Source organism: Ischnura elegans, chromosome 8, assembly GCF_921293095.1.
Source record: "Ischnura elegans chromosome 8, ioIscEleg1.1, whole genome shotgun sequence".
In the NCBI taxonomy this organism is placed as follows: Eukaryota; Metazoa; Arthropoda; class Insecta; order Odonata; family Coenagrionidae; genus Ischnura; species Ischnura elegans.
In genome coordinates, this window is record NC_060253.1 from 11,286,654 (window position 1) to 11,306,843 (window position 20,190).

The 20,190-nt window shown below is 39.1% G+C and overlaps 2 protein-coding genes across 7 annotated transcripts in view; one reads left to right on the forward strand and one right to left on the reverse strand.

Moving 5' to 3' along the window:
• The window catches only part of LOC124164580 (autophagy-related protein 9A), a 40,590-nt gene extending 35,309 nt beyond the window's left edge, over nt 1-5,281 (forward strand). The window contains exon 14 of the mRNA XM_046541978.1: nt 3,505-5,281. Coding sequence (XP_046397934.1) covers nt 3,505-3,714 — 210 coding nt within the window. The 3' untranslated portion in view covers nt 3,715-5,281. The remainder of the gene's footprint in view (nt 1-3,504) is intronic.
• A 3,912-nt stretch (nt 5,282-9,193) lies between these two features.
• Nucleotides 9,194-20,190, reverse strand: part of LOC124163355 (lethal(3)malignant brain tumor-like protein 3) — a 74,134-nt gene continuing 63,137 nt past the window's right edge. For all 6 annotated transcript variants that reach the window (XM_046540207.1, XM_046540204.1, XM_046540208.1 and 3 more), the window contains 3 exons: nt 17,137-17,226; nt 13,003-13,411; nt 9,194-9,561 (listed from right to left, as the gene is read on the reverse strand). In XM_046540207.1, coding sequence (XP_046396163.1) covers nt 9,433-9,561; nt 13,003-13,411; nt 17,137-17,226 — 628 coding nt within the window. In that variant the 3' untranslated portion in view covers nt 9,194-9,432. The remainder of the gene's footprint in view (nt 9,562-13,002; nt 13,412-17,136; nt 17,227-20,190) is intronic.

A 20,190-nucleotide genomic window follows, 5' to 3' on the forward strand; every position in this document is an offset into this window, starting at 1 on the left:
GAGAAGCCCTTAGAAAATTGAAAGAAAATGAGAGCATCGTGATTTTACCAGCTGACAAAGGCAACGCGACGGTCGTCCTGGAGAAAGAAGACTACGACAAGAAGATGGAAGATTTACTCGCGGAAGGACCTTATCAAAAGATCGACAGAGACCCAACCGCCCGATACAAGAGGATAGTGACAGAAATAATCAAGACGCATATACCAGATCCCGCCGATAGAAGAAGACTCAACCCACAGGATCCGAAAACTCCGTGTATCTACGGCCTGCCGAAAATTCATAAGGAAGGAGTGCCCCTTAGACCCATAGTCAGCGCCATTGACTCACCAGCATATAAACTAGCGAAATATCTGGCACCGATCTTACAGCCCGCAGTAGAAGACGCTAAATCTTTCGTGAAAAACTCGCAACATTTTCTTCAGATCATTAGTGGCGTCAAGGTCAAAGAAGAAGACATCCTAGTCAGTTTTGACGTAACATCGCTCTTCACAAATATTCCTTGTGACGAGGCGGTAAATATCATAAAAGACAGGTTCGGAGAAAACATCGCCAAGATGACAGAGATTTGCCTCAAGAGCACTTTCTTCCGGTGGAGGAATAATTTTTATCAACAGACGTCTGGAGCAGCGATGGGTTCCCCTCTCTCCCCAGCAATTGCAAATATATTCATGGAGCACATAGAAGATACAGCCATTCAGAACGCCCCCTACAAGCCGAAGATTTGGGTGAGATATATCGACGACACTTTTATCATTTGGACGCACGGCAAAGAAAAGCTTCAGGAATTTTTTACTTATTTGAACGGGATCAACAGCAACATAAAGTTTACAATGGAGGTGGAGGAAGGCGGAAAACTTCCATTCTTAGATGTCCTCGTGGAAAAGAAGAAGGACGGAACATTGGGGCATGCAGTGTATCGAAAACCTACAGCAACAAATCGGTACCTGCACGCCTTATCTCACCATCATCCAGCGCAAATAAATGGAGTGGTCAACACGTTAATTCACCGCTCCTACAAAATAAGCGACCAGAACAACTTTGCCGAAGAGAGGAAGAAGCTAGAGGCCATTCTACGGGCAAATGGATTCGACGACAGAGTTATCTCTCGAACATTTAATAAAGTTATCAGAAAGAACAATGAGATCAAAATCAACACCGCAGAAGCAGCGAACTCCTCTGTTAATGACCTCAGCGACCAGAAGAAAGCCTTCCTGCCATACATTAAGGGGACGACTGACAGAATAGGAAATATCCTACGCAAATTCCAGATAAGGACAATATTCTCGCCTCACGTACAGATAAAGCATCTATTGAAAACCGTCAAGGATAGAACTCCACTACAAGTCGAAGGGGTATACCGAATTCCTTGCCAGACCTGTGGGAAGAACTATATCGGTGAAACAGGCAGATCGGTTAAAACACGTCTAGAGGAGCACGAGAGAGCAATTCGACTGGGGCAGTCAACGAAGTCCGCAGTAGCCGAACACGCAGCGCTGGGCCACACAATCGACCTTAAGGAAGCAAAAATTGTTGCGAGAGTGAAAGGCTTTAAACAGAGACTCGTAAGAGAAGCAATAGAAATATCTAAAGAGGAGAAAAACAACTTTAACAGAGACACTGGCCTTAAAATCAGCCGTACTTGGCAACCCGTAATCGGCAAAAATAATCGACAACCTACTCCTCCAACCTCTCACTCCCCTCCCCCCACCACCTGACACGTATACCTATATATACCAATTTTAAATCCCACCTCTTCAGATTCCCTTGAGAAAGCGACCAGCATCGGTCGGGAAACGTTGGGGCCACCCAAAATCTGACGCGGCGACATAGCCCAAAAGTTTTAATTCAACAATCAAGATAGCATTCCTTTGATCCCATGCACCCAGAGGGAACTTGAATAATTTCTTCGTTTTATAGGAGGAAATTAAAAATGCATTTGGATCAGAAGATCTGACACCTTACGTCAAGTATCCAATCGGGATCCGAAAAAAATCCTGGATCCGTCCATCCCTGGTAGATATGTACACTTGGCTCGAGAAAAAGTTAATAGTGGAGCCCCTTCAATAAATTGATTATTGAAATAGTAGTACAATTTTATTATTATTGAAAATAATAGTACAATGATAGTCCATTATTTTTACTGAATGGGCCTTAGCCTACATGGGTTTGAAAAACAGGCAGCCTCGTTGAACATGCTACCATCACTGAAAAGCCAAGAAAGTCTCCCTCATTCGAATGTTATATTTTAAATTCTTTCTGCTGTAATCCATCTTGGTTTTCCTGCATCTACTTGAACTCCATTTTTTCATTACTGTTTTTTTTTCCATTAAAGTTTATATTCACTCAATCGAAAACATTTTATTTCTTGAGGAATACAATTGTAAAACAAGAAAATTTTTGTCGTGGAATTTTCTTTTTTCTCTAACTCCGGTGTAACATTTAAAAATAATTATAGGATTAATAATCTCTTATTAACTTAGTAATGATTGGAGAACCTAGTTCTATTGATTGATCCTTACTCATTTTCTTTATGATTGCCCCTGGCACTGTAAATTTGGCCTCTCATTAACTATAGGGTCTCTTTGTGATGTACATACTCTACAAGATCCACCTATTTCACATCCAAAGACCCCTTGTTTAGTAGTCTTCAAATTACTAGTGTATCCTCAGTTATGCAGCTTCCCTTTCTCTACTTCAAGAATCATCTCATCTTTTGTGTTCTCCAGTCAATGCTCAAAAAATGATTCATTTGTGAAAATAAATGAATTGTAGAAAGTGTAGTGTATCTAAATAGAAGTAGATCATCAAAAAAGTGTGACGGTTATACGTACTATTTCCTCACGAAATATATTCAATCCTGTAAAGGCACTCATTTTTTGGTATTTCATTTTTCCTGTAAAACGACTGTTTTAATTGCTTATGCATAAGTGCCCATTGATTTGCACACATCATTGAGAGTTGTATGGGTTTAATACATAATGTCAGCTTCAAATACTCTTGAATTGAATGAAAGATTTGACGATGTAAACCTTGTACGTTCATCTTTCTCTTACCTTGTAGCCAGCATCTTTTTTCAGGTTTGAATGTGCCCTTCCAATATGGGCCATTGTATGGTTCAGCCATTAGAATTGGACACACTGTGATTCATTGTCATGCCATTAAGCCACATTAAAAGTGTGAAAGGCTGCTCCCATTTTTCCTATTGAACTTCTCCAAGTTCTTACAAATTTCAGTAGATTCCCTTATCAGGGGGGAAAAGTTATTAGTCTTCTCTGGCTATTATTATGTATGTAATTTTATGCTTGGGTGCAGACCAAATATAAAGATGAATGTATGCAGAGTGAATCGCCCAATTTTCTGGCCCTTTCTTAGTGAACTTTGCAAAAGCCTTCATTAGGTACTCTTGAATTACTTTTCCAAATAATTTCATTCCCGTGTATTTTATCCTCATTCATTTTAATCCTCAATTTTTGAGAGTTCACTTGTTGCTCTGTTTCCCACCAGATGAGCCGCGGCCTTAACTACTCGGGCGTTGCTGGTGGAGAGGGTGGTGTGTCGGTGTGGCAGAGGCGAAATCAGGAGAGGGCTCCAAGTCAACCAATGGCCTTGGCGCAAATGTCGGGGATCGTGGAGGGAGCGGACGAAGCAGAGCGCATGCCTTTGCTCATCACGGGCACGTCACCATTGTCATCCCAGAGAGGACAAATGGACTAATTGTCACTGCCAACAATAGGGTCATTTTGTGATGTCACTGTTACTGCCTTGCCAATCTGGAATCCTTGGATTTGAACTTTAAATGTGTACAAGGAAGACTCAAAAGGGCTCATTACCATTGATAATTGACAAAACTGGTACATGTGCATTGGGTGATGAACCAAAGACTAGTGAAGAAAAAATGGTGCTTTATATGTTACGGTGGAGATTTGTTAACGGAATGCCTCAAAAAGAGACTATAATGTTCTGCATGGACATGCGACCAGAGTGAATCTTTTTATTGGTGAATTTTTCTGCCAGGTTGTCTTTGCCAATTCCTGAAAAAAATCTTATATTTGAAGTTACTGTTTCTTCAAGCCATACTACAAAGCTTTGCTATAAAGTTCTGGGGCTCACATACTAGTTTGTGAAAGAAGAGAATGAGCAGTGCTCTGAAAATTATTTTCCTTAATTTTTTCGCATGTGATTACTGAATAGAATTATCTATCACTCGCTACTCCAGCTGCGTGTATCCTATATTTGTGCATGTAAGTTTTACATTGTTTGAGGTTTTCACTTAGTCTGTAATTCATGCTTTTTATTTTAGCTGATATACCTCATCATTTTTGTCCAAGACTCAGTTTAACAGACTGATTGAATGAAGTATGTATACACTCGTAATGTAGCTTGAAGCTGCCAAGCGTCCTTTTTATAGCCTGTATTGATTGCATGATGTAAATGTTAATCCATGATTTATAGCCTCTGGCGTGCAGAGTGTACCAATGTTCATGCAGCGCCCTCGGTGAGCCTGGCTCCAAGAAATGTGTACAGCAATTTGTAGTATGGTTGGTGGAAGGAGATGTTGTTTTCAGTATGATATTGCACATATGAAATAGGTACATAAGTTGCTTTCTAGTCATCTGCGAGCCTTCTCTCGTGGAGAGCATCTTTGATTTCCCTCCAAACAGCTAATTCTTATGTCATATTAATATTAGTTTTAGAACATAACTAGTGTTCAAGACCCAACTCCTCTGAGGAGATGCGTACTTGAAGGCAGTAAAATGTCCGACATTTATACTCTGAGCCATACATACTATGTCTTTTTTTTTTAAAAAAAAGGGCTCATTGAAAATGTGCCTAGCGTGGTAGCCAAGCATTGGCACTCCTCTTGGTTGTGATGAATACCAGTAGCTCACACCGGCAAGCAGTGAAGAATAGCTGATTGTACTGGCAATCGATTTCTGCAATTATGACTGATCAATTTAAGAGTGAATATTAAAGATAATAACAGAGTAAGGTAACACTGTTGGTTTTTTTTAATGTCACTCTTTATGCATTGTTAATTACTCTTCAAGTAAATTTTATCGCTGACTTTAAGCTAAAGCCTCACAGAAATGTTTGCCCTTAATTATTTTCACGTGAATTGATCATCAAACTTTGCTCTGTGAAAGATGTGTCTCCTTTTCAGCATCATTGGCATGACATGATGTACCTGATGTAAAAAAATTGTTCATGTAATGTTTTTTCTAATCCTGTATATTGTGCAAATGACTTCCTCAATATGAAATTCTCTGCTTGGATAACTCGAGCAATGTATATTTTTCTGTCTTGCAGTAGGCAACTCATCTCCTCAATATTATTCATAGCTATTTTGAAAATGGCTATTACCATGAGGAGCTGAACAGCTCCCAGTATTCTACTAGTATGAGAAACAGTTTGCCAAATTTGGTTCATTTAGGCGACACCCACCCCACCTTCTCGCAAGCGCACACTTACATTTTCAAGTTTGCATGCCTCTGCACGATCCAAATGGTTATGTTTCTATAAAATTACTATCAATAAATTGTAAATGCAAGCAAGCAAGAGATGTAACGGAAATGCCGCAAAAACCAGTCGGATAATTTGAACTATTCAAATAATGAACATCTAGTTGTTTTGAGGCATATGGCCTGTGAGTTGTCAAGTGATGCCCTTCTGAGGAAAAATTTCCGATAAAAAATGCTTTAATTGCTCAGCTAAGGGTGAAAGTATTTATAAGTTCTGACACATTAGCTGAGTTGCTATGTAAACTGGTTTTCTCTGAGGCTCCTACCGATCCGTACGGTCGTGATTAGTGAAAAAATATCGCTCATGTTGCCCAATGCATAGGTCCAGAGTAACCCTGGCTGCAGTGTATGCAATGCTAATCCACTGCAGCAATTGAAAAGTTCAGTTACAAACATAAGTGTGACAGCGTGTAAGCAAGAGAAAAGAAAGGCACTGCTCAAAGCTCTCCTCTTGCACACTGGCCTGTTTGGGTTCAACATAACCCACTTAGAGCTAACCTGTTTGCAGGAATACTAGCTACAAGTACTGAGGGCAATTAAACTTCAAAGCCCAAGCCAGTGGATACCTCAGAATGTGTATTTTCTGCCAGAGACCTGAGCCTGGTAGAGCTCCAGCAGTCATATTTAACTCCATGGAAAAGTATTCCATGCATTTCTCTCGGACCTTAACTATTTAGTCTCTTTCTTTGTGTGAAAAATCCACAGAGGAAAAATCATTCGCCTTGACTGAGATTCGAACCCGGATCCCTCGATTTACGGCCGAGTGCTTTAGCCAGTTAAGCTACCGAGGCGTCATTCTCCCCTGTGGAAATTTGTGGACTATACCTGACATATACCAGACTTGTCCGGTATAATCCACAAATTTCCACAGGGGAGAATGACACCTCGGTAGCTTAACTGGCTAAAGCACTCAGCCGGAAATCAAGGGATCCGGGTTCGAATCCCGGTCAAGGCGAATGATTTTTCCTCTGTGGATTTTTCGCACTATTTGTGTATTGCGGGTGACTCCGTAAAAGTTATCACCATGGCTAGTCCCGGTATACTTAAATAAAGTCTCTTTCATTCACTATTTGGTCTTCTTGAACAGAAGTTGCTGTTATTTAGCAGCTCCTAAATGTGCTTTCTCGGATTAGGGAATGATTTTATAAAAAACAGCGTAAGACCTGGGTTTCTTGTTACCCTCACATGAGAATACCACAGGCTTCAAAGTGTTAAGAAAATGTGGCAACTTGAAAAAAATAAATATTAAGATACCTGTGTGCCATACACCCATTCCTTGCTTAGCGCAAAGGGATGCATTCCTTGGGGTCTTAGCGCTAATCGAATTCGCGTTATACAAGAGCATTTTAACATGAGGAAGATAGGGATGCGTTCCCGGTAGCATAAAAGTTGAATATCGAATCTCCTATAAACCAGATGTTCCTGTTAACAGCCTTAGAAGACCTTATTTACACAAACATTTTTAGTTTAAAATATCTTTAAAGATAGCAGGCAAGCATTCAAAGACATTTTTCTAACTTAAAAATATCGTACGAGCTTTTTGAAATTCCCACCTTTCGAGCAGGTAGCCTTACATCCAGGAAAAAATATATGCTATCTCAGGGGTTTGTAATGCATTGCTGGCAGATGATGAATTTTCAAACCAGTCTAAAAGTGATTCTTCTGTCTACCACGCCCTTCTGTTGCTCATCCAAATGACAGGAAAAGGTGACTTCGAATACCATTTCATTGCTCGAGGAGTTATGGAATGACAAATCATAACTATTTAATTTGAAGTCCCCCAAGGCATTACCATCAATCACTAATCAGCAATGTGAAAGTCTTTGTATCCCTAGAAGCCTAACCCTGGGTTTTCTTCTCTGAAAATGAATGAACGAGATTGTTTCCTCTTCTAACACAATCCCCTCTCGTCAACATCAAAAACTAGTAGTGGGGAAAGGGGCCACTTTCAAACACAACTTAAGCTTAAGGTTGCTTAAGGTAAGCACAGAAAATGTTGCGGCGACTGTGCTGTCAGTACTTGGAGATTCACATGATACCACTGCACTAAAACACCAGCTAGCAGTTTAAATTCTGTAAGCAACCAGATCTTCCACTAAATGTTTTGGAGCAAACACCACCCTCATCCTCTTTTATAGATTCAAATGAATCCACAAATAACTGCCTGTGACCATTGACCATATCATTTGACCGTTTATGATAAATCCAGGTAATAAGAAGTCTTACCGTTTTTTTTTCCAGCAATGATCTTCGTGTATATGTTGAACACTTGGCTAATGTCATTGACGGTTTAACTTCGTCTGTATTCAGAATAATAGCACAGACTGTCAACATCGTGAGCAGTCGAGCGTTAGCTTAAACTTACGCACAATATCGCTTTGACATTCTCCACTTGATTTCAAGTAATTTATCGCTTTAAATTTTTCCTCCAGGTTTATGGTTTTTCTTGATAACTCCTCCTATTTTTTGCCATTGTTCGTTTGGTTTTTCCTCCGTATACTTCTACACAACCACCTTCTACTCCTGAACAACAGTCGCACTATATTCCTGAGATGCAGAGGGCTTATGACTGCTGGGAAGGAATGAAGCCAATGTGTTTGAGACTCTGTCTTGGACCCTGTTACGTCTTGATTGAGTTATGCTATTCATATGCAACTTGGCCTCCGCTCCATTTCTCCCCCGTGAATACCGCGATGACCTTGAGGGCTTAAGGGTGGACCCTTTAGCTGGAAGTCAGTTTGCCTGATAACCTATGACAGCAAAAATGACATCTCAAAACTGTATAGCTCTCAAAAAAACTTTTTCCACCTGCTCCAAACTTAATTAACAATCTAAATCAACTAATGTAATTCTGTTTAGGAGACGAGATTAATTACTTCGGTAGGTCAGCTATCCGGATGGCATGACGAGTAGGTAATTATTTGCCCATTGCAAGGCAACGGATTTCAACAAATATATTAACAAAGAATAAGAGTTAAGGCAAGCAATACAATTAATGTGCATAAAATGATAGTAATTTTGCAAGTAATTAGCGCAAGTTCATGTTTCATCAAAAGTGTGTTGAAGTTACTTCATTATTAGGCTAGGCAGTGTTGGGATGTTTCCCCAAGGATTGAATTTTCCCTATATCGAAATTGTGCTAATCAAGGCATGTATGTATTCCTCCACTTCCCAACCATTGGCAGGAGACTAACGAGCCGCAGTGGGTTACAACTGTCCAAGTTGGAACTGAGGAGAGGAGATATTCAGCCCCATAGTGAATGTGTTGAATAGGGCTTGTTCATCATGGCATTATGTATTACTTTTTCAAATATGGCACTGATTTGAACTGATTTTCGCAAGCATAGCCCATCATAAGCATTATCTAGAACTGAAGTAACAGAAAACACCGAGAGCACACACAACTTTTGCACTGAGTACAAAAATATGTACTACTTCCAAAAATAGTAAAATATTTCAAACGCATGGCTCACTCAAAACAAGGTTCACTTACCTCATGAGTAATTATCTTGAGATCCTGCTTACATGCAAGTACGTACAGCTGAAGGCATGGCTGACCTGATATCACTCAAAATCAGTGGCTTTAGTACTGACTTCAATTGCACAACTGTTCAAAAGTTCGTGAAGGCTAAACAGGAGAGACAGGTGATAGACACTGATAAAATTTTCTCATGAAAAATTAGAATGTTTCAGCTTATTATTAAGCATTTTTACACGATTTGTTTACATTATTAACATACAGATTGTCCAATCCAAGCTCTTCTTATAGAATTTCCACTTTGTATTCACTGACAGGAAACCATAATACTCGAGAGATATAGATTGTGGATTTTCCCCATGTAACAGAACACTGTAGAGCACGTACATAGATCCATTCACAACACAGAGCACTAGACGGGACTGATGGACTCTTTTACATAGTAAGTCTTTGCCTGAGAAGAACAATGCTATTATACACCTTTATGGCAGGTCCAAGCTTAAATCCTAGGAGGGTAACTATGTCATTCTGGTTGAGAAGAAGGAAAGCCTCCCCATCAATTTGCTGCAAAGATAAAAAATATACACATTCATATTTCAACCAACTTGACATGAATACATATTATTGAAAAAACATTTACATACAGAGCCAGTTTTTAAAATCCAGTTAATAATAACAAAGTTAAAATCCAGCCGCAACATTAAAATGGAGGTAGTGAAAGTAATAAGTATCCATTTTAGAAAAGAGTAACAGATAGTTCATGTTAAGGAAGATGTTTCCTCTAACTACTACATCTCATTCAATTTATGCCACAAATGTTTAGTTCCTCGCACTGGAAGCTTCAATCATCACTATTTTTTTCATTGATAATGCTTCCAGGATGGCTATTCTTTAAAATTAGGAGCTATGAAATGACACGACAATTCCATCTATACTTGACTCTATAAAGTCATCTATACTTGACAAAAGAAGCTAAAAGAACCTTCAAAAAGTGTTCAGTGACATACAGTAGCAGATCTATAATGATGAAATCTAAACTATGGAAGTATCTACTTAACAAGAGGTTATCTAGAACTTTTCAAACTTAATCTTTTATTTCACCCCGACAGCTATACTGAGCTATTGAAAAGCTACCTTCTCGCCAGTTTGCTTTCCAAAGTCATTTGAAAAGGAGAATCTTATTTCTTGTAAGCAAATAATGTCTGTAATTATACATTATGGCAACAGCAGCGTACAAGTCTTGTCTTGTCTAACTTACGCAACCTTTCTGAAGGAAAATATGGCAGTGGGATAAGATACATTTCTTTGGAGGCGAGCTGATCAAAACTGACTCACACTGTATCCCGAGGGTTATAAGAGACAAGTTTTGAACTTGAATTACTGTCAGACACTCTCCTAAAGAAACTACAAATATTTATCTCTACAAAGAGAAAAACTTTTTTCGATTAAATGAAGTTGAGGGAAAAATTGGTCCTTGCTGTAACTATGAATTCTTGCCAAATTATCAAGTCTTCCCATATTATAATAGACCTTCTGGTGAAATGTCAGCGGTGATTACTTCGTTTAGAATACTGGATTGTAACTGGTCATAATAGGCCAGAAGATAAAGATTTTTCCTGAAATCCTGGTGAATTTGGAGGTCATGATCCCAGTACGAATAGCAGCCCAGAACTTCAGAGGAGATAAATCTCCAATAACGAAGCGAATAATGAAGTAATGAACATGAAATAATGAATGAATGAAATAATGAACAAGAATAATAAATTATTCTTGAACTTAAATCTCCCTTGAGGTTAAAGATTTTTTTTCAAATTCTCACCAGACAAAACAGTCCCAGCTTGCACGGCCCTCATTAAAAGTAATGTTATTTTTTCTTATATGAGGGAAACCATTTTTCCTAGGACAGAAGCTTCTTTTCTCATTCATTTCTGACATTAAATAGCAGCAGATATACGTCCATTGATTAATAGAATTTCTAATAGCACTTCATATGTCACAACATGGAATATGCAATGTTTACATTACAATGTCATATGACGTTCATCCACCGAGAAAGAATATGCATGCTCACCAAACGAATAGATGTCATGAGAAACACCACCTCCGTTCTCCCTGAGTTGATTTGGGGAGACTAACCTTAGAATTGATCAAAGAAAGGATCTTCAGGTGAGCTCCATTATGAATATCGGGTATCCTCTTTTGAAAAGAGCAAATACAGTAGTGGTTAATATAGAAAAAATAATAAAGCACCCACTGGAAAAGGAGTTGAAAGAAAGTTGTCGGTGCATTCCTGGCAAACAATTGCAGAAGCGTCCTCTGAGAATAACTTGTGTCGTCAGTCGTCACATAATAATTCAAGTAGAGGAAAAAGAAGCATAAGAAAGTAACCTCTGCTGTTATAGTAATGACTTGGCACCATTACATCGATCTTAATACAAATATTATCAGACATTGGAATCAGGAAGGGGAGTAGCACATATTTAGGGAAAACAAAACAGGCAACTGACAGTAAGATTCCAGCACCATATCGATAGGAGAACGCTAATGAAGAAGTGCTACCAGTCAGAATCTTTAAACTCTGGCTCAAATTTTTAAAGGAATATTTTAGCTTTTGTATCGTCACAATAGAGACAAAGAATTTACAAGTCACAGCGCAGCATGTCACTTCAGTGGCAATTACAGCTCACTTCTTGGGGTCCCCCTACCCTTATTACTACCTGCCTGCTTTTGCAGTAAACAATTTGAGGTTAGAGACTTCGCGCCATAGGGAGTCCTATGCTATAATCACCACTCTCCAGATTGTTGTTTGTTGGGCACCCGTGTGGGCGAGAGTCTAATTGTTTTAAGTATTGTTTTCGTGTTTGTTGGCCATGAACGGCAGTCGTGAATGTGTTGTCAAGTCGGGAGGTTCTCGAACCGTCGCTGCCTGAGGAGGACATCGACGGGAGCCCGACACTCAGGTGAGAGGTGATTTTGGATGGTGTGGGACTCCCGGCGCATAATAATAATTATATATACAATCCACTTTATTGTCGTTTAATACTCTCTCGTGTCGTGTCGCGTACAGAGACCATCCTAAAACTGCAAGAATTGATTTTGCCCCTCTGAGGGATCACTCTAGCAATGGCTTTTCATGACCAGCATTATATAATCACCATTCATTTCATCATTCTGATTGCCTAGCTATGATTTTGGAAAATGACCACAGATCATGTTTTAATGATGCGATTAACACTACCCGAGATAAGCATTCTAAATGGAAAAAAACAGAAGAAAAAACTCTTCGCTATTGACAATTGAGCTATTTGAGATCTAAATTAAAAACAAGAACCACCGAACCGAAGCCAAGAACCGAATTGGAACAAAACACAAGTGGAACCAACCCGTCCTTATAATTGTTATTGTAGGATACAAATAAGTTATTAAATGACAAAGTTATTTGCATTATTTACTTCCACAAGAACATAAACTTCATCCATTATTGTCTGTTGTGCATCATTTTTTTCAATACAATGCAGGATACAACAATTTTTTTTAAACTACAGCTGAAATAAAAAACGAAAATGTGTTTTGTCTCATTTGAAATAAGGTTGGCATTAAAAATATGAAAAACAATAGTTATCTTAAAAGGGAAAATCTCTTTTGAGCTCCCGATCCTGCCTCCCCTCTGAGGGTTTATGAATGAATGTTACCCAATGTTGGTATGTTCGAATTCCCATGTATGATCTAAAATCCTTGCCCAAGCATGGAAGCAGATTATTAATTCTTGAGTAAAGTACTTCCTCATAGAGTTACTATCTGATTCAAAGTAGTTTTGTGAATTAGATGTATCTTCATGAAGAGAGTATAACACTGGAATTGACAGAATTGGGAGTCAAAATTATAGTCAGTGCTACCCCAGAAAGCCAGGCACCACTTTTTTACTTCCTGATCCAAGGAATATTTTGCCCACCCATCTTACTTCATTGCCTGATTAGATATTATCACCCTTAGGTGACCACTCACCTCATCACGAAATACTTTAGCTCTCTCTTTGCAGCCAGGTATGTTTTCCACAAACTTGACCACTTCGTCCCATGTCCACCGGCTTGCCTCTCTCCCTGGAAGAACCTCTCCATTCACAAACGGATGCAGAAGACGCGAGTGCCTGTCCCAACACAAAGGTGTCAGGCGATCTGGATTCGGAAGGTATCCTGGAGAGAAAACAGAGCGATGCACGTCCCTTCGAACGTCGCGTGCCTCAGGAACTGCACTCGTCTCGTGGCGATTCAAACCTCGGGACCCTGACCCTCGGCCCATACCGCGGCCAAAGCCAGGGAGGTGAGCAGGCCCTAGCCTGAGTGGGGGGGGCGGAGGGAGGCTCGAGGAGTGGTTGCGCATCGCCTGCTGCTGCTGCTGCCCGTGGGACGCCATCCTGGAAGGGAGAACAGGAACAGTGGCAGTACATACGTATGTAGTAACGGACGGCACAAGAAATAGTGGTGGCAGGTAAAGAAAGCAACACCATAACAACCACAACAGTTGCACTGCATAACAGCCTCTGGAATAACTGCTGAAGCCAGACAACGATCACAATTTGATAAAATACAGTACACTCTCATTAATGCGAATAACATTATTAGGAATCTCTAGTTATTACGAAGTAAATCGTTGGTCCCAACGAAAAGGCCTATCTAATCTATAGACAAAGAAAGCTTATTTTGAAACTTTCTTTTTTACAAAATTACGAACCTCAGTTGCGGTCCCAGGGGTTACAAAGTGAATTTATAATGAAGTTGCATGGATGAATAATGACGTTTGTACACTAACTAATGGTGTTTTACAACACACTATGTAATGACATTTTTATACTCTACACTACGTATAAGTTCTCCTAGTGCACAGTGCCCGAAAGCGTCTATAACGGTTCTTTCTTCAGTTGGAGATGCTTCAGTATGCACGCAACATCATATAAAAGCTTCATCCCTGAGGAATCATCGTGACCCACTCATTACCACTCGTAAATTGGACGTACAGTTAGTCCTCTTCCGACGCACATTCCATTTTCGAACTTTCAGAGAGACTAAAATTTTAAAAATTTCAAGCTTTGGCACTTTTCAAGTTGACGCAATGTGGTGTTGAGGACTCGCACTTTGGGGATAATCTGAACAAAGTATCATTGAATCCGGTTTGGAGTCAGGAACTGTTCAGCATTTCGCCCGTCCTTCCTCCCCGCAGACAGCAATTTTTTTTGGTTCTGGCTGCGTCACACGCCCACCTCGATCAGCTCATCACAATCGTGAGTGAGCCCACGATTGTGATGCAGTGTTGCATTCTGCAGGATAACTGCACTCCTCGATGCCTTGCATCGGTTTATCAACACATGAACAAGGTCTTGGAACGCATCTTGTTCGTATATCAAGAAGATATCAATCCTCAATTCAGGAAGATATCAATCCTCAATTGCGTCACGCCATATTCTTCTATTGAGAAAATGAAAAGAATGTGCTTTTTTTATACATGCATTTGTGCGTAATTTAATCGTGTCAATTAAGGCCGTTTTACACGGTACATGGAATTGCGCAGGTTAGAGCTGCATTAATTTCTAAAATGGCGTGGAATTGCACGAATGCATGAACGAAATTAGAACAGGGGCTATTTTGTTGTCTCTCATCTACGCATTCTCACATGTGTTCTAGCAATTCACTGCTTTACACGATACAATTTTTATTGTGCCTTCGCATGTACGTCAGATTGCGCAATTCTGTGTACCGTGTAAAACAGCCTTTATACACTTGACTCTGAAGCTATTTCGCAGTGCAACTATACGATCGGGATATTGAAGAGACAAGAAATTTTGACAAACAATGTTTTTTCGACCATGCCTAAAGAAACGTTCATATGAACTTCGTTATTACGAACCTCCTGTTTATCGGTCCCATGAACTTCCTAATAACTAGAGTCTACTGTATGACCTATTGCATTATTAGTTTGTCTGTGGTAAAGTATTTCAATTTGACAATAATCAGTTTACCATTCAACAAATAAACAGACTGTTTCTTAGAGACTATGCATCATGGTGTCATGAGATCATGACTGTCAACCTTTAAAAATAAGCATGAGTGAATCAGTTACCAATGTTTGCTGCATTCAACCTCAGATTTGCTGTTTCCTGTAGTGGCACTTTTGCACGTCCTGCACCGTAGTCCTCAATGGTATTGAAGGCTGATGATGACCACAGAGGTGGCTAATCAGAAATTATAAAACTAGCATGTTGTTTCTCAAATGGTTGCAAACAGTAGCAGCCATAATCATTTCTTACTGCCAGACGACACTTTTTCACCTCTGGCGTGGGAAATTTCATTTTTACTACGGCCAGAAGATCACTCCCAATTACGCACTCCTTTTCTTTCTTTCCTTCCAGAAGGAACTTATACGCCAACAAGTCTTACTTTTCCCACACCACTCTTCCATCATCCTCAAGAGTAGTAATATTAGCTGGAAGAACGTCCAGCAAATCTTATCCACCTAACTACGATGGAAGTTCTCCACTGCAACACTAGCTACAAAAATTATCACTCGAGAGTCTAGAATCTGAGAGTTAGGTAGGATTTCCAGGTAAATTGCATTGTTTTCCATTAGGGACGTTCCATTTCCGTTTTCCATTTAATGTTTAGGACTGGATAACAATCCAGTCCTAAACATTAAAATTATTGGGAAATATGCTAGCTCATAGTGTGGAAATTACTGACCACAGTTTTCAAGTAATTATACAGGCGGTCCCCGACTTTCGTACACAATGCGTTCCCGAAAACTTGTACGAAAGTCGAATGTACGAAAGTCGAACCATTGACTTCCATACTAATTAGGGGTTGCGTTCCAAAAGAGCCGAATATACGTACTAAAACCTTTTTTTTCACGGAATTCATTTCAGTTGACTTAATTTTAATAATAAGTTAATAAAACTCCTCAAATCGTCCAATTTCTTTGGAAAATACGCAGAAAATGCAAATAAAAGTTTATAAAACAAGAACTCCGTGGGCTATCGAGTGAAACTTCCTCTTGGAGTTTAAATTGACATTCCACTAATTACGTCCACTATAAATAAAAGGACATATCAAGAAGCATAACAAAATGTATTTGTTGAACCCGCATTCTGGATACCTTTTAATTTTTACACCAAAATTCGATATTTGGCAGGTGACATTTGTGATCGTGTATATTCCGCATGTTATTCAAAAAAAAAGACAAAAAACAAACGGAATTCGCGTGATATTTCGTGCAATTTTGTTGCTGAAGGTTTACATGAATTAAACAGCGCTTAAACGAAAAAAACACAATTAGAAAGAAGGTCTTACTAGTTTTATTTTATAAGCTATTTGATGATGTCTAGTCAACTTCTTTTGAAAAATATCTTCAATGAAGGCTTTCTTCTTCTCTTGATAAAGGTCGAGCCTATAGCAGGCAGTCTCTCTCCCAAATAAATCACCTAGATTAGAGTCAATTACCAACAATTCCCTTCATTATATACGTTCGTATTATTCGCAAATACTGCCGATACTGCCATTTGAAACAATAGTCCGAATTTAGCGTACGAAAGTCGAGTAAAAGGTGTCAATTTTGAACGTACGAAAGTGCGAATTGTACGAAAGTCGAGTGTACGAAAGTCGAGGACCGCCTGTAATGCTGTACCTAGACTTCAACAGGAGATAATAGAAGCTTATTTACAATTGTAAGTTAAGCTGAGGTTCAAAAAACCATTTGTATGTTCTTCTACTACTAAACTTAACCTCGCATATCAAAACCTGATGAAAAAAAGCACAGGCATAATCACAGCACTCTTATCTATACAAATTATACCATGATGGACAATCTTTTCTACCTTTCCTAAAATCTCAAATTTTCTCAATAAGACAATCCTCAATGCCATGAGATACCCAAATTAGAGAATTACGTTAACTACGAATGAAGTGCCATTGCTGCCACCAACCGATTTAATTGCACACATTTTCGCAAATGCATTTTCAAGGTCTTCATTTCAATCTTCCTTGTTTAAAGCATCTTGAAATTTAATGCGCATGGCTACTTCAAAGCAATTTGAGAAGAACTATTGACAATAGTGTAGTAGTAAGTGTTACCCCTGCCTTCTTTCTGACTCACCCTTTCCTAGGTCTTCCATCAGAGACTCTGTCCCAATCGCCACTTGAAGTGGGAGATACTCCACGCCTCATTTTTGGAGGTGGTGGTTTGCTATAAAATAAAAAAAACAAATAACACATGTCACTCAATTTGTAATAAAATGCAACATTGCAATGCATCAAAAAGCAAGATCATCAATGACATTACAATATAACATTAATGGTGAAGGGATAAATTTGTGGGATGCTGTGTTTGTCATGACAAATTACAGTAAAACTTCGATTTTACATCAAGTCTTGTTTTTACGCAGCGGCACTCAAGTCTGGCTGGAAAGCATAGGGGATTGCAATGGTGAAACTTCGATTTTACATCTTTTCTTGATTTTACGTAGTTTTTCGATTTTGCACAGCATAACCCCAGCCCCAAAGAGGTCGCTAATCTTCATTTTGCACAGTTGTCTTTCGGCTTGTTTTGAAAATCCGACTGGAGCAATATGTAGTTGGGTTATTATTTCGTCTCAATGAGTTGCAAAAATGAATACAGGAACGGTTGAAATGACACCGCGCTGATGAGCATGAAACTAAAAACATCGCGAATCTAATTGTTGCTTCCCCCTGCGCCCTCTCAGTAATATTTCAGGCTCCTTTACAAACGCGAATATTGCTCTTAGTTCAAATTTGCCGTAGAAGAATATCGAAACCTAAAACATACGGCAATCGCCGTGTGTGCGTAACTATTTTTAATTAAGACAGATGATCGCCGGAGATATTAACATTTTCACCTTTCATTTATTATTCTACTTATTGGTCGACGCTGTTTATAACATATTTATTGTAATTACAATAGATGGTCCTTAATCCGGAATTATGAACTACGGAATATCTATCCCTAACGGAAGGTTTTCTATAATTTTGCCAATGCTACGTTTTCTGTCGCCCCGGCGAAATAAAACGGCGAAATGAGCCGTTAAAAATCCTCCCATGCCAAAATTTTGGCTTCCAAGGTGATCCAGAGAAGATAGTCGTACTTAGAGTATGGACATAAGTCGATGGTGATTCAACACGATGGTAAAAGCAGCATACGTTGTCTTATTCCACAGGCTAACCCCACATCTGCGGGACGAATGGAGGCAAGGGAATGTTGATTGCGCGGCACGCTTATCAGAGCTGACTCAGCTTGTATCTCATTTTCAGTGGGTTTAAATGAAACATGGTTGGAAATTGAATAGCTAATAGGGCCATCTCTGGTAAGTTTCTGCTACTGCCAGGACTTGAACCCGGGCCCACAGGGTGTTAAGCCATTGTGATGTACTAGCGAAATTTTGCTCCCTGTTAATGGGGTTAATTTGGGTGACTATCCTCATATCTCTCATTTCTTCAATCTCCGATCTTTTTTTGTCAGCAGGTGGTTTTCCTGAAAACTGCTTTTTATGAGAATATTTTCGAAACTTAGCTTCTCCGCGAGCATTTAGTACCACCATTCTGGAATTTCTCCTGAGTAAAAGAAGTAATCTTAGCACCAGAAATGGTAGCAATTCAACCGTGTTGATCAACCATGGGAAACATTGTTCAGGAATACAACGTTGTTTCTCTTAAGGTAACACGTCATCTTTGGTGTTACTTGTGAGTAAATAAGGTTCTTAGGCTTCATTTTCTTGCCTCCCAATGAGTAATTGAATCTGGGAAACATATATCTGATGCGATTGAAAAGGATTTCATGCTCATTTATCGTAAAACCTCACATATGAGACTTTTTCTGGTTCCTGTTCTGGCTTAAATCAGAACTATATGTACAATAACGTATGACTAAGCCTTCTAAAAATAATGAGCAAGTGCTATCCTGAAAACTATACTCCTCCTCAAAACCAACTCTTGATTTTACACACTTTGATTTTACACAGGGCCCATATTTCGGTCCCTCCAACTGCGTAAAATCAAAGTTTTACTGTACTTTGGAACCTCAGTTATATGACCCTCATAAATACAATGACCTCCATTCCACACCACTATTGTTTGGTCTGGTGAATATCCCTATAACTCCATGCATTTCACATCTCTCCTATGAAACTTTAATTCATGCAACCAACTCAGTTGTAAACTGCTTTTTTAAGGTCTATAAAAGAAAATACCTCATGTATGCAGCTTAATAATATGGAAACAATCTTTCCTCCTCGTACCTCATTTATCACGATATATTGAGTATCATTTTTTTAAACAACAAGGTTGAACAAAACTTTTATAGTAGATGAGCACCTAAATGCTGCCAATTTTTCTTTTAAAGTACATATATTATATAAGTTTTATAAATAATTATAAACTTTCATATCACTGAGAAGACCTTTGGCTGCAACCGCTTTATCTCAACCGCAGCAACAATCACACATCATCAGTGAAAACACTTTCTCAGAACTTGTAGTGACTTGTTGACTCTGCTGCATGGATGTTGGAAGTGAGACTAGTGTGCAAAGAAAATTTGTAATAATGACTCCAGGACTGAATAGAAAGTTTCTTTCATTGAAATAAAAAGTAGATATTATACATTTTGCAGAAAAAATTTCTGTCTTAAAGAAAATGGGAAAAGCAAAAAAATTGGGTGGTTTCCTACTATTTTTTTATTGCCTAAATCGAAAGATTATTACTCCTGGAGTGCGCATTTCATGCTCTTAGATTTTCGAATGACGATAGCTATTTTTCGTGACTAAAGGAAAAGTGAAAAATTTCAAGTGCGCGAAAATGCGACGGCTAAGTAGGAATGATGGGAAAAGTCCATGTGACATATTTCTGGTTCCAGCTGTCAGCGCGTGAGGTGACCTTGGGGTGAGACTTAAGAGATACGACGCAGGCTGCTAGCAGGTAGCTGAGTACCATGCTAGCAGGTAGCGCTTGGCTTAAATAAGGATAATTATTCCCCTATCAAACGAAGGAAACTTTCTGAACTTAGGTATTTTTATTGTGTGATTATTAAGAGATGTTTCCCTGAGCTCTCTGCCTCATGCATGCATTAGTAATCTCAGACAATGTAAAACTCCTTTCTACTCATATAGAAACTAGGTCCCTGTGACGTTACATGGAATGG